This window comes from Piliocolobus tephrosceles, chromosome 17 (genome assembly GCF_002776525.5).
Source record: "Piliocolobus tephrosceles isolate RC106 chromosome 17, ASM277652v3, whole genome shotgun sequence".
NCBI lineage: Eukaryota > Metazoa > Chordata > Mammalia > Primates > Cercopithecidae > Piliocolobus > Piliocolobus tephrosceles.
Genome location: NC_045450.1, coordinates 62538342 through 62551864, shown reverse-complemented (window position 1 = coordinate 62551864; position 13523 = coordinate 62538342). Strand labels below are relative to the sequence as shown.

Below are 13523 nucleotides of genomic sequence, written 5' to 3'. Positions count from 1 at the left end.
GCTAGTTTTTTGTATTTTTTACTAGAGACGGGGTTTCACCATGTTAGCCAGGATGGTCTCGATCTCCCGACCTTGTGATCTGCCCGTCTCGGCCTCCTAAAGTGCCAGGATTACAGGCTTGAGCCACCGCACCCGGCCTAGATCTATATATTTTTTAACCTAAGGCATTTTGCTGATAGGAGGAATCCAGTCACGTGCTGTGGGCATCAGAGATTTCTGGGAACAGGGAGGTGGGGCCCTTGTTCCACAACATATCTCAGAAATGTCTTTGACATTTCAGAAGGCAAGGGCCTGTTTCCCAGGGTCAGCAGTTAGGGAAAGAGGGTCTTAATCACTGCAGTGAGTCCCCAGCCACAGCCCTTCCTGCTGATGTGCAGATGCAGTTAATCCTCATTGCTTTGATTATTCATGAAAGACCTGATAGAGCCATTTAGTTCTCTTTAAAGTTTCAGGCGTTCCATTTCCCATGATTGCAGGACCCTGGGGACCAGGTATCTGGCCATAGTGAAATCTCCCTTATCCTGGGGCTCACGGTGGGACAGGCCGAAGAAATGAGGGAGGTGCAGATGTTTCTGAGGCCACCGTGTGGTGTAGTGTCAAGAGCACTGAATTGGGAGTCTCTAGCTCTCCATATTTGAGTTCAAATTGGATCCTCCGACTAATTAACATTATAGCCTAGAAAATCACACTCAAACTCTTAATCTCAGAAATCAGCGGGTGTTTAGTCATGTGCCAAGCACTGCCCCAAGTTCATAAGTAATATCTAAGGCTGGCACTAAAATCATTCACACTGTACAGATGAAGAAACTGAGTGTGAGTGGGGTTAGGAAGATGGAGCTGGGACTAAACCCAAGCAGTCTGACTTTAGAGCTCATACTTTGTTCTCTTCTCTGTCACATACTATTCAACAGGGAGGATTTTAGGAGGGTTAAATGAACAGCATTTGGTTTTTCTTAAGACAGAGTTTTGCTCTTGTTGCCCAGGCTGGAGTGCAATGGCACTGTCTCGGCTCACTGTGTACTCCACCTCCCGGGTTCAAGTGATTCTCCTGCCTCAGGCTCCCGAGTAGCTGGGATTACAGGCATATACCACCACACCCGGCTAATTATTGTATTTTTAGTAGAGATGGGGTTTCGCCATGTTGGCTAGGCTGGTTTCAAACTCCTGACCTCAGATGATCCGCCTGCCTTGGCCTCCTAAAGTGCTGGGATTACAGGTATGAGCCACCACGCCCAGCCATGAACAGCATAGTTGAAGAGCCTGGTACATAGTACTTGACTGACAAAAGTGCGTATATGTCTTAATTGCCTTCCAGCTCTGAGATCCCACGCATTGCCTGCTAGTTGGGGCTTTGAAGGAAGTGGACTCAGCATACCTGGACCATGGGATGATGGATGGAGTGATGCTGGGACAGCCACAGGGGCCATGAAAAGGGGACCTCATTTAATGAATATTACATACCAGAGGCAGCCAAAAAATCTGGGAAGAATATTCAGACTGTTGGATAGCATGAGAAAGAACCCCAAAGACTGCTTAATAGATTTAAATTTACAAGGTCACTGGAAATGATTTTTCCTCCCCCTGCGTTTAACTCAGTTGACAGGGCTGTCCTTAGTTCAGCAAATAACTCTTCTAGAGTATAGGGAAAAAATGGCTTGTGACAGCTTTTTGATTCACAAGTATTTACTGCATTTACTATGTGGCAGGGAGCAGACACAAAAAGAGTAAGAACCAGTTCCGTTTCCCAGTTTGAATGACACTGGGAAATGCCTTATGCATAATGAATAGAATTTAATCATTGAATGGCTACCAAATTTAACTCCATCTGAAAGTTAAGCTCTGCTTTCCTTTCCAAGGTCTGTGGTCCAGCCCAGGCTGTGGTGATCAGAGAAGCTTCTCTCCGCCTGCTTAGTGTTTTCCCCAAATGTCTTAGCTGGATGCCTGTCGAGAAAACCTCATCTGAGCCCGGTGGAGATCCAGGGATGCTTCTTCCAGCCCTTCATGTGACTTGCAAATAGGGCCAGACTAGAGAAAGATACAGCTGTCTTTAGGTTGTCTCTAAACCGTCCTTATGGTAGGGAAAGCGAAGACGACATCATGGCAGAGGTGGATAATATGCTTAGAGGTGAAAGAATCTGGAAACTCATTTGCCTTCATGGAATCCCTTGGCTAAAATAGTCTGTCTTTCCGTGTTTCTCTGCAACTCTTTATCTTGGAATAACTTTAGTTTTACAGAGAAGTTGAAAAGACAGTACAGAGATTTACACGATACCCTTTGCCCATACTTCCTTAATGCCAACCTCACAGTGCTATGGTACACATCCAGACTAAAGAATCAACACTGGTACCAAATGGTTAACTAAACTCCAGACTTTATTCTGATTCCATCCGTTTTTCCATTAATGGCCCTTTTCAGTCCAGGAAACTACATTGTGCATGGATTTGTCATAGCTCCTTTGTCTCTTCCCGTCTGTGACGGTTTCTCAGTCTTCCTATGGTTTTCATTACCATGACAGGGTTGAGGAGTACTGGTCAGGTATTTTATAGATTTCCCTCAATTTGGGCTTGTACTATGTTTTATCATGATTAAATTGGGGTTATGGGTTTGGGGAAAGAATATCAGAAAGGTAAAAAAATGTCACTCTCATCATCTCAGGGAGTATGACACTTACATGGAAGCAGTACCTTTTTTGCATCAAATATTTGGACAGGAGTAATTCAATAAACATTTATTCAGCCACTGATATGTGCCCCTCTCCCTCCCTTCTGCTGTCTCTCTCCTCTGCCTCATCCTCTCTCCTTACCATTTATAGATTATATGTCAGGTATTCTGCTAAGCCCTTTGTTTCTTACTTAATCTTTATGTGAGGTAAATGTTACCATTTCCATTTTATAGAAACTAAGTTCTTTGCCTAGTGTCCCCCCGCACCCCTGCCCCCCCCCCCTGCCCCCCCCCCCCGCCATTAAATGACAGAGCTGAAGACTGTATTCAAGTTTGCCTGGCTTCTTCTTACCAAACAACACAGCCTTCAGTAGATAACTCTGCCCATGAAATGTTGCTGGGAGGATGAACCATGTATTATTCTGTTCTCACAGTGTTAATAAAGAAATACCCAAGACTGGGTAACTTATAAAGAGTAAGGGGTTTGGCTAGGTGCAGTGGCTTACACCTGTAATCCCAGCACTTTGGGAGGCTGAGGCACGTGGATCACCTGAGGTCAGGAGTTTGAGAACAGCCTCGCCAACATGGTGAAATCCCGTCTCTACTAAAAATACAACAATTAGCTGGGCGTGGTGGCACGCACCTGTAATCCCAGCTACTCAGGAGGCTGAGGCATGAGAATCCCTTGAACCTGGGAGGCGAAGGCTGCAGTGAGCTGAGATTGCACCACAGCACTCCAGCCTGAGTGACAGATTGAGACTCTGTCTCAACAACAACAGTAACAAAGAATTAGAGGTTTAATGGACTCACAGTTCCACACAGCTGAGGAGGCCTCATAATCATAGTGGAAGGCAAAGGAGGAGCAAAGTCATGTCTTACATGGTGGCAGGGAAGAGAGCTTGTTCAGGGGAACTCCCCTTTATAAAACCATCAGATCTTGTGAGACGTATTCAGTATCACAAGAACAACATGGGAAAGACTTGCCTCCATGATTCAGTTACCTCCCACTGGGTCCCTCCCACAACACGTGGGAAATATGGGAGCCATAGGTCAAAATGAGATTTGGGTGGGGACACAGCCAAACCATATCAAACCATAAACAAATAAAAGTCTGCAAGGATTCTCTTATAGCTTTTATTAAAGGCCTAAGTCTACCCAGACAAGAGAGGACAGTATGGCTTTCCAGAGGATCTGACATCTGAATTGGGAGAGAATACCATTTTGGAAAGAAAAAAACAGCACGTGAAAAGGCACAGAGTTCAGAGCTTCGAAGTTTGCTTACTTTGATGCTATTAGATTACATAGGAGCACACCATAAGATAAGGAGTGTTCTGAGTAGAGTGAGGTCGGAGTGGCTGGAGGGGAGCGTGCTAATCTTGCCTTATCTTCCCTCAGACAGTTTCTGAAAAGGCACAGAATAGAGGGGCATCTCATCTCCCTCGAGGGTCTGGCTGGGGGTGGTGGAGCAGTGACAGCATCAAATGGGGTCGGGAAGCCGGGGCACATGCTGGCACCTAGATTCACTTCATCTTCTCTAACATCAGCTTCCACTTCTGTAAAATGGGAACGATGCTTGCTCACTGCCTATAGTAATCTCTGCTCAGATGATGTGACGATAAAGGTAAGAGGACTCTGAAAACTACAAAGCATCAGATATCAGACACAAATGTAAATAACCTCACAGGAACAGTAATGCCACTCTCCAGAAACTCAGTACACCCGGATCAAGAGGCTCAGAGTCATAGCAGCTTCATCAACAAGGCTCATTAAACGGGATTGGCAACAAAACTCTTGAGGTCCCAACATGAGTCTCATTCTGTTACTTATTCTGTTATTTTTCCTTCAAAGGATTGTGAGCCAATTTTCAACCACTTTCTAAAGATCTTAGTAAGAGCATTGCCATTTGGGGCCATCTGGTCATGCTATTGTCAGAAGAAAACAATGTCCTCAAAGATACGACAGAGCATGGAGACAGCAGGCAATTCCAGTGAGACTGTAGCCTGCTCTGGACTGAATTATTTTTCCATGCTGTATTCAAGTTTCCTTGAAACCATAGCTAAGCTGGGTATTCCTCACATGCTGTCTGCAAATTCCCCATCCCAGCCTTTGATGAAACTCAGAAGTCTTGGTGCCATTAGGGCTACACACTTTACATAACCCTGTTTAGGAAATTTTTGCCCCAGCTATTACTAGTTTAATCTTCTTTGTCATCTTACTGACATCAGGTTAGGAAATGTGTACCTGGGCCAGTCTTTCGGATCTTGAAAACATCTATGCTGAGCCCTGGGTAGAGGCTGAGCAAGTATTTGTTAAATGACAGACTGAAGAATCTGGGCTGGCTCTCCCAACGTTTTGGGCTGTTGAATAGAAAGAGGTTTTGGAATCAGCCAAATTGGGGTAGGAATCCTAGTTCTGCAATTTGCTGCTTTTATTTTCTTCAGGCCTCTGCGGGCTGGCCATAATGAAAAGGGAGGGAGAGAGGCAGCCCCATGGGAAGTGGTAGTATCAGTTTCCCATAAGCAGTAACAAATTAACACACACTTAGTGGCTCAAAACACAGATTTAGGACATTAAAGTGCTAGAGGTCTGAAGGGCAAAATGGGTTTCACTGGGCTAAGAGGAAGGTCTTAGCAGGATTGTGTTCCTTCTGAAAGCTCCAGAGGAGAGTCCATTTCCTGCCTTTTCCAGGATCTAGAGGCCACCTGCGTGCTTGGTTCACAGCCTCCTCCTCCATCAGACTCAGCAGTGTAACTTCTCTCAATCTCTCTCTGATTCTTCAGATTCCCACTCCCACCTTTTTTATTTTTTGTTTTTATATTTTTTGAGATGGAGTTTTGCTCTTGTTATCCAGGCTGGAGTGCAATGGTGTGATTTCGGCTCGCTGCCACTTCTGCCTCCTGGGTTCAAGCGATTCTGCTGCCTCAGCCTCCTGAGTAGCTGGGATTACAGGCATGCGCCACCACACCCAGCTAATTTTGTATTTTTAGTAGAGACGGGGTTTCTCCATGTTGGTCAGGCTGGTCTCGAACTCCCGACCTCAGGTGATCCGCTCACCTTGGCCTCCCAAGGTGCTGGGATTAAAGGCGTGAGTCACAGTGCCCGGCCCCTACTCCCACCTTTAAGGACTCTTGTGATGACACTGGGTCATCCTGAATAATGCAGGATAACTTCCCTATCTCAATGTCCTTACTTTAGTCACACCTGTAAAGTTCCTTTTGTCAGGTAAGGTAACATGCAGGTGCCAGGGACTCACTGGTCTCTCCCTGTTGGGGAGTGTGACGGTGTGGGCTCTCTTCAGGACTCCTTAGATTTTGTAAGACAGTGCCCAACCCATCCCAGCTCAGTGGAGTGCACACATATGTGGATCCGCACTTGGCCAAAAGTCTCTTCTCTAACGGTAACCTTGAGCTGCCACACACCACCTATCAAATCTTGGTTGCGAGAAACGCTATTCAGAGAGACCAGCCCACCTAGAGATGGGTCCAACTGCGCTTTTCAACTCTGTCTGAAGATTAAACCAGACCACATCCTTTTGGCCCCAGAATATATGCTCTCACTACATTTTGCTTTACTTTGTTGCTCTTGCATTACATTAGGAGTGCACCCTAAGAAAAAACTTCATGGAAACAGTTGCATTTACTATAACAGCTTTGTTGAGCATGTTTATTGTATTTCAACATATATTTCTTATGAGAAACCACAGAGAAAGAAAGAGTCCTCTGGTCCCCAAAACCAGTGTTAGCTACGGTTACCCCTAGTAACTGCTTTATTTCAATCAAATGAACACGAGTTCACGTGGATGACCATTTCCCCCTATTTTCACTCACTATTAGAAAGCTAAGAGACGAAACTGTTGTTCATCTTCAGCAAAGCTTTAGGACAGCAGAGTCTGTGGTACGTGCATTGCCTTATTTTCCAACCCTCATTATCCACTTTCCCGGAGTTCCCTCACCTGTTTTATACTTCAGTTAGTATTGTTGGTAGCATCTGTAAGCCCAGAATAAAGCATGATAAAAACGTTTTTTATTTTCCAAGATTATTTTCTCTTTTGTAAGACACACGCCCCGATACATTCTTCTTTGTTCCAAGAACAAAATAAAAATAAAAACATGAAATGAAGTATCATAGGTGCCAATGTATAAACACGAATTCTCAGCAGAACTGAGTCCAGCATCATTGTAAAGACTGAAGCTTATGCTGATCGTATGAAAACAAGTCTGTAATGCTTTGTATGCTGAGCACACTAAGATCATAAATGCCAGCATTCTAAATGGCTCGCTTGCTGTTAGCAGATCCACTGGAACTGAAAGCCGTTTCTTTTCTACGGGCTGCTTAGTTTTTATTATGTCTTTATTCATGGTCAAAAGACATCAGCAAATTTGCTAAAGTGATTGAAGATATTTTTCTTAAGGCATTCCTAAAGTTTCCTATCTTTGCCTTCATGGTTCTGGATGTGAGCTTGTTTTCTTAGACAGAAACAACAGAAATGTGCTCCATACTATATAGCGTTTGGATAGTTATAGAAAGCCAAGTTTTCTTTTTTTAAATCAATGGTATGCTAGCAAAACCTCCAGTGAAATATCTCTGAGATACACCAAATCGTAAGAGTTTATTTCTGAGTCCATCAAACCACAGAATCAGTGACTCTGAGAACCTCTCAAAGCCTCTAAGATTGAGTATTAATTCTCTATATCCACAGAGTCTAGAACATACTATGTGTTTAATAAATACGTTTTAAACTAGTGGGTAGTACTTTCCACTCTCAGAAACACTAACGTTCCACCCAGACCCCAGTAGACCAATGACAGACATAGTGCTTGTCAGGTAGTGGGCATGCAGTATACACTGAATGACTGGCACTGAGACACAGACACACCATGGGAGAAATTTCTGCCATCCCTGAAATCCAGAGCAGAAGTTTTGATTTCCACCATTCTCCCCCTTGGCAGAGACACACCTGACTGATGACATTGACATGTGCACCCACTTTCATGAATGTACTCAGGTTTATGTATGATTTCTAGTGTGCTAGTACAATCTCTGCCCACCTTTCTCCAACTCAAGAAAATATAGTAGAATACAAATTAGTAAGAATGTCATTAATATGGGAACCATCTCCAGTCCACTGCAACTTATTGAAAAAACTAACTCACTGACAAAATGACCATTTTGTCATTTCAAATAATAGCAGTAGTAGATGACTTGTAAGACATCTTACAATGATTGACACAACCTTTCATCATGATACCAAGACTGTTGAGAATGCTTCTCAACAGAAACCATCTCTGAGAGCCACTGTTTCCTCACAGGTCATTTTGGCGACCTTCCAAAACTGCAGAGAAACTATCTCTCAGGCTTATCCTATCCCCAATGCAATCATCCATATGGGCTCTGTTGTCCAGGTGAACTCCACCAGAACCACAGTGATGATTCCTACTAAAGGACATAGCTCACATAAGACCTCACGGGGGTGTCACTCCACTTCCACCATCATGACCTTAAAGAAGAGAAGTTACAAAGAGCTGACTTACCACACCACCACCAGCTGAGTGCACGAGCACAGACATCCCTTCCCGGAGGTTGGCAACTTCAAACAGCATCACGTAGGCTGTGACGAAGTTCATGGGGAATGCAGCAGCCTCAGAGAAGCTCATGTCATCCGGGATCTTGTAGACAAACTCCACTGGTGTGCAGACCACCTCTGCCCAGGCATTGTAATTGACAAATGCCATGACACGGTCCCCAATCTGGGCATGGGGAAATACAGAGTTAGTGGAGGCTACCTCATGACAGAGGCTCAAGGAGAGAACAGAATTACTGGGAGCTGGCCGGGTGCTGTGGCTCATGCCTATAATCCTAGCACTTTGGGAGGCTGAGGCGGGTAAATTACTTGAGGTCAGGAGTTCAAGACCAGCCTGGCTGACATGGTGAAACCCCATCTCTACTAAAAATACAAAAATTCTCCAGGTGTGGTGGCACATGCCTGAAAATACAAAAATTCTCCAGCTACTCAGGAGGCTGAGGCAGGAGAACTGCTTGAATCCAGGAGGCGGAGGTTGCAGTGACCTGAGATCACGCCATTGTACTCCAGCCTGGGCAACAAAGCAAGACACTGTCTCCAAAAAAAAAAAAAAAAAAGTATTATTGTCCAAACACATTGTTTCTACTGACTCATACACTTTATCCAAATTTTTGAGTATCAAAATCATTTGTTTTTAAACTTCGACGAAACATATCTTTTAAAATAAATTTGCAGTGAAAAAGCTAATGTGTATATTTCACAAGTAATAGAACTGATTTAATGAACCACTGATAGTCTATGTTTCTTGTCCACCCATCTTCAGCCTCTACCCTCTCCTCTCCAGAACCAGCTAAGTTGTTTAGTTGAGAACCATTCCTTGAAACTCTGAACATTATTTAGGTGATAGCAAAAGTCCTGGGAAGTGTCAGTGCATCTAAGGAAGGTAGCAAAACGATGCAGAGCCCTCCTTCATGCTTTCACCTGGCAAACTTCTGTCCTTCCTTTAGGACTTCTCAAAAATGTAGTCCCCATAGCCAAGCATGAGGAACTTACAGCCTGGTTGGAGAATGGATTCCTCCTCATGACAGGTTTTTATTTTTTATTTTTCTTTACTTCTGAGATGGAGTTTTGCTCTTGTTTCCCAGGCTGGACTGCAATGATGCGATCTCAGCTCACTGCAGCCTCCGCCTCCCAGGTACAAGCGATTGTCCTGTCTCAGCCTCCCAAGTAGCTCGGATTACAGGCATGCACCACGACGCCTGGCTATTTTTTTTTTTTTTTTTTTTTTTTTGTATTTAGTAGAGACGGGGTTTCACCATGTTAGGCTGATTGCAAACTCCTGACCTCGGTGATCCTTCTGCCTTGGTCTCCCAAAGTGCTGGGATTACAGGCATGAGCCACTGTGTCCGGCCAAGAAGTTTTTCTATATGTACATTTGATCACTATAAAATCTATGATTTGCTAAACAATCATAATGTACTAGACTGTAATCTTCATTTTGTCAGTTATTTAATCTACATGAAAGCTTAATAGGATATTATTCTTATTATAATATGAAGAAACTGAGGCTAAGAATGGTTGAGTATCTTGCCTAATGACATATAGCGTGAAGCCTGTCTAATTCCAAATATTTTTCCATGACATCACAATGAGCCATGTTTGCACATGAAGCCCCTTCTTGATCTTAGGTTCCAGGCACTGGAGATATAACTGTCAATGAGATACAGCTCATGCTTTCAAATTATTCATACTCCCTGATATTTTCATATGGCAAGTGCTATGAGTGATAGGGCTTAGAGGCAAATCTACTTGGAAGGGATAATATTTCAGCAGAGAATGCAGTCTTAAGCCAAAAGCATGAAATTACGATGGCGATGTTTCAGATATTGGTCCAAAGATAACAGAGTTCATTTTTTGGGTGTGGGAATGGTGGGTGGGGTCAAGGGATGTCAGAGTAGCCTGGAGGTGAGCGCTCCCAAAACCTTGGGGATTTTCCAGGTGGGCCAGTTCTGTGTATTTTGGAATAGAGCTGCTTCAGCCTCAGTGTGTGTCTGGAACAGGATCCAGAGGACTTGATTGTCCATTTGGCTGTAGGATGCTATAGTATAAACACACAGACTTATCTTGGCGCCATTCAGACCTGGGTAATGAGGAGTTCAGGTGAATGAGACAGTTGGGGACAGCATCAACAATGTTCTAAGTGAGCCTGGCCACCTCTCTCCAGCTGCCAGGGCAACTCTGTCAGGGGCGGGGTTTTGGGTTACCTAATTCAGGAAAGATGCCTGAACCACAGAATCAAATTGCTCTGCCCCAGTGTGTCTTCTGGGGCTCTCGTGACAGCAACAAGAGCAAGGCAAAGTCTAGTCTGCTCGCTTTGAAAAAGAGGCAAGTAATTAATCAACATGACGATCTGACAGCTGGGCAAGGAGGACATTCTCACTGCCTCCTTGCATCTCCTTTCCTTATCCTTGGGTAGCCTGGCATAAATCTAAGCAGGTCTTCCCCTCTCTGAATCCTCCCCGGACTGCTGGAGAGGGAGAAGCCCTTGCCTAGACTTACCTGTATGTTATCTGTGGCTCACACCCCACATGCCTTCTCTCCCCTTCCCCAAGCCCCTAAATGACCCTAGACTTCTCGGATACTGGGAGTGACTCTCCACACTGGTGGTGACAGCAGTCTGTCCCAGAGAGAGTACAATTAAGAATAAAACATCAGCCAGGCCAGGCACGGGGGCTCACGCCTATAATCCTAGCACTTTGGGAGGCTGAGGCGAGTGGATCACCTGAGGTTGGGAGTTCGAAACCAGCCTGACCAATATGAAGAAACCCTGTCTCTACTAAAAATACAAAATTAGCCAGGCATAGTGGCGCATGTCTGTAATCCCAGCTACTCGGGAGGCTGAGGCAGGAGAATTGCTTGAACCTGGGAGACAGAAGCTGTAGTGAGCAAGATCGTGCCATTGCATGCCAGCCTGGGCAACAAGAGCAAAACTCCACCTCAAAAAATGAAAATAGAAATAAAAATAAAAAACATCAGCTAACAATAAGAAGTGGCAGCAGTGGGTGGGAGCTCAGACAATGTGAGCAAAGGAGAAAGGAAGACTCAGCCCCTGTGCCTGTTCAGTATTGACGCCTGTGTCTCCTTTATGGCCATGCTGGAAAAGCAGCAGGAAACGCAGGAAAGTGCATGCTCACACCCTCATGCTTTTGTATCTGCTATTTCTGCAGCTGGCACTCGCTTTCTTTTGGAAAGTATTGATTTTCCTTTAAAGCTCAGCTCAAATGTTTTCTCCAAAACTTTCCCTGATGACCAACCTTCCCTTACAAAAGCAGAACTGACATGTCTTCTTATTGCTGCTAGTATTTGTGTTTATTGAGTGCTGCTTGTGTGCTGGCACTGAGTACACAGCAAATTAAATTACTGCATTTAATTCTTATGACAACCCTATGTGGTAGCTTTTATTGTTGTTCCCATTTTATAGACTGAAACCTAAGGCTCAAAGCAGTTAATAAGTTGCCCAAGACCACACAGTTGTAAGTGGTAAAGACAAGATTTCAGGCTGGGCACAGTGGCTCACGCCTATAATCCCAGCACATTAGGAGGCCGAGGAAGGTAGATTATTTGAGGTCAGGGGTTTGAGACCAGCCTGGCCAACATGGCGAAATCCCTTCTCTACTAAAAAATACAAAGAATTAGCCCGGTGTGGTGGCGCTTGCCTGTAATCTCAGCTACTTGGGAGGCTGAGGCAGGAGAATCACTTGAACCTGTGAGATGGAGGTTGCAGTGCGCTGAGATCGTGCCAGTGCACCCTAGCCTGGACAACAGAGTGAGACTCCTGTCTCAAAAAAAAAAGACAAGATTTCAACAAAAGTCCACCTGATTCCTTATGTAATCCTTCATCATTGTGCAGATCCCATTACAATACTGGCTTATCCTTTTACATCAGTAGCCTCCCTCTAAATGGGAAGATCTCAGAGGGCAGAGGCTGGGTCTCATTGATTTATGGATTCTCAATGCATGACCCAACGCTTGGTGCATAGTGAGTGATGGGTTGATGGATAATTACAAGTAACTGAGCCTTGTCTAACTTCTCCATGGGTGGCAAATGGGAGAGAATAAGGGAAGAAATTCACTCCTGGAGAAGCTTTCAATAGTCTTACAGGAAACATCTCTAGGTCTAAAGGGGAAAACCAGTGTCTGCAATTGACTAGAATGCACTGCTAGGGCAGGGACTGCTGGGGCAGGGAAGCTCTGCTGGGGCAGGACTGCTGGGGCAGGGAAACTCTGCTGAGGCAGGGCTGCTAGGAGCTATTGTTATTGATAATGATAAATGGCATTTACCAAAACAAAAACTAATATGTTCCTGAATCTGGGCTAAGTGCCTTTATTTACATGACCTTACATAATTCCCACAAGAACTCCGTGATTCCCACAAGAACTCCATGAAGTTCTTGAAGTTGATGACTCATAATAAACTATTACTGTGCCCTTTATATAGATGGGAAAATTGAGGCTGGAAGGTGAAGGAGTCATTGAGGAGCAGAAGCAGAAGCAGAAGCAGAAGGCTTCTAGTTCAGATCTGTCTCTCTGCAGAGCTCTCCCTTGTTCTAGCTAGTTTCCACCTTCTTGGTGTTGCTAAGACAAGCGATAACTAAGAGGAGGCTATCCTGATTGATGGCTTGTGCTGGTTTGAGGGTCCTTCTTTTATTCTGCAGGAAAAGATACACAGACAATGGGAAACACCCCTACAGAGCTCGAGCTTGAGGATGTGAGTATCGATGAGCTTTCCTTTTCTTGGTAAGGGGTTTGGTCTTCAGCTAAATGTGTGTTTTTGCTGATTTTAGGGGGATTCTAAAGCAGCACTGGTTCATCTAGCTGGCAGTAGCCTCAACCAAGGCCATGGTGAGTTTTCTTAGTGCTAATATATTTGTAGAGGGAGAATCATGGAAACCCTGGGAATCACCATGACTACTGTCGTCTCCTCCTAGCGTTAGGTAAACGTTCAATCTGAGCAGGTGTGGGAACCCACCTCAACCCTCTTGAAACCATTAAAGAAATGGCCTCAGAGAGTCTGATTCCAGATACAAATAATTAATTCATTACACTTGAGATAAGTGCTCCAAAGGAAACAGAGAGGTGCTTAACAGGGGAACCTACAAAGTGTGGAAATATTAGTTGAACGTTTCAGGGCTCATTCTCCTCAGCTCCAAAATGGGTATAATATTAGTAAAAGGTCCTTATGAAAACTAAATGGCATAATACACACACAATGCACTTAACATGGTGCACGGAGAATGAGGAAAGAGCAATACATGTTCGCTCTTTAAAAGAACAGATTGG

At 44.4% G+C, this 13523-nt stretch overlaps 1 protein-coding gene across 1 annotated transcript in view; it reads right to left on the bottom strand.

The window, feature by feature from the left end:
* Window positions 1-13523, bottom strand: part of VAT1L (vesicle amine transport 1 like) — a 189588-nt gene that overhangs the window by 144360 nt on the left and 31705 nt on the right. The window contains exon 3 of the mRNA XM_023226853.1: window positions 8194-8409. Within this exon, the coding sequence (XP_023082621.1) occupies window positions 8194-8409 (216 nt within the window). The remainder of the gene's footprint in view (window positions 1-8193; window positions 8410-13523) is intronic.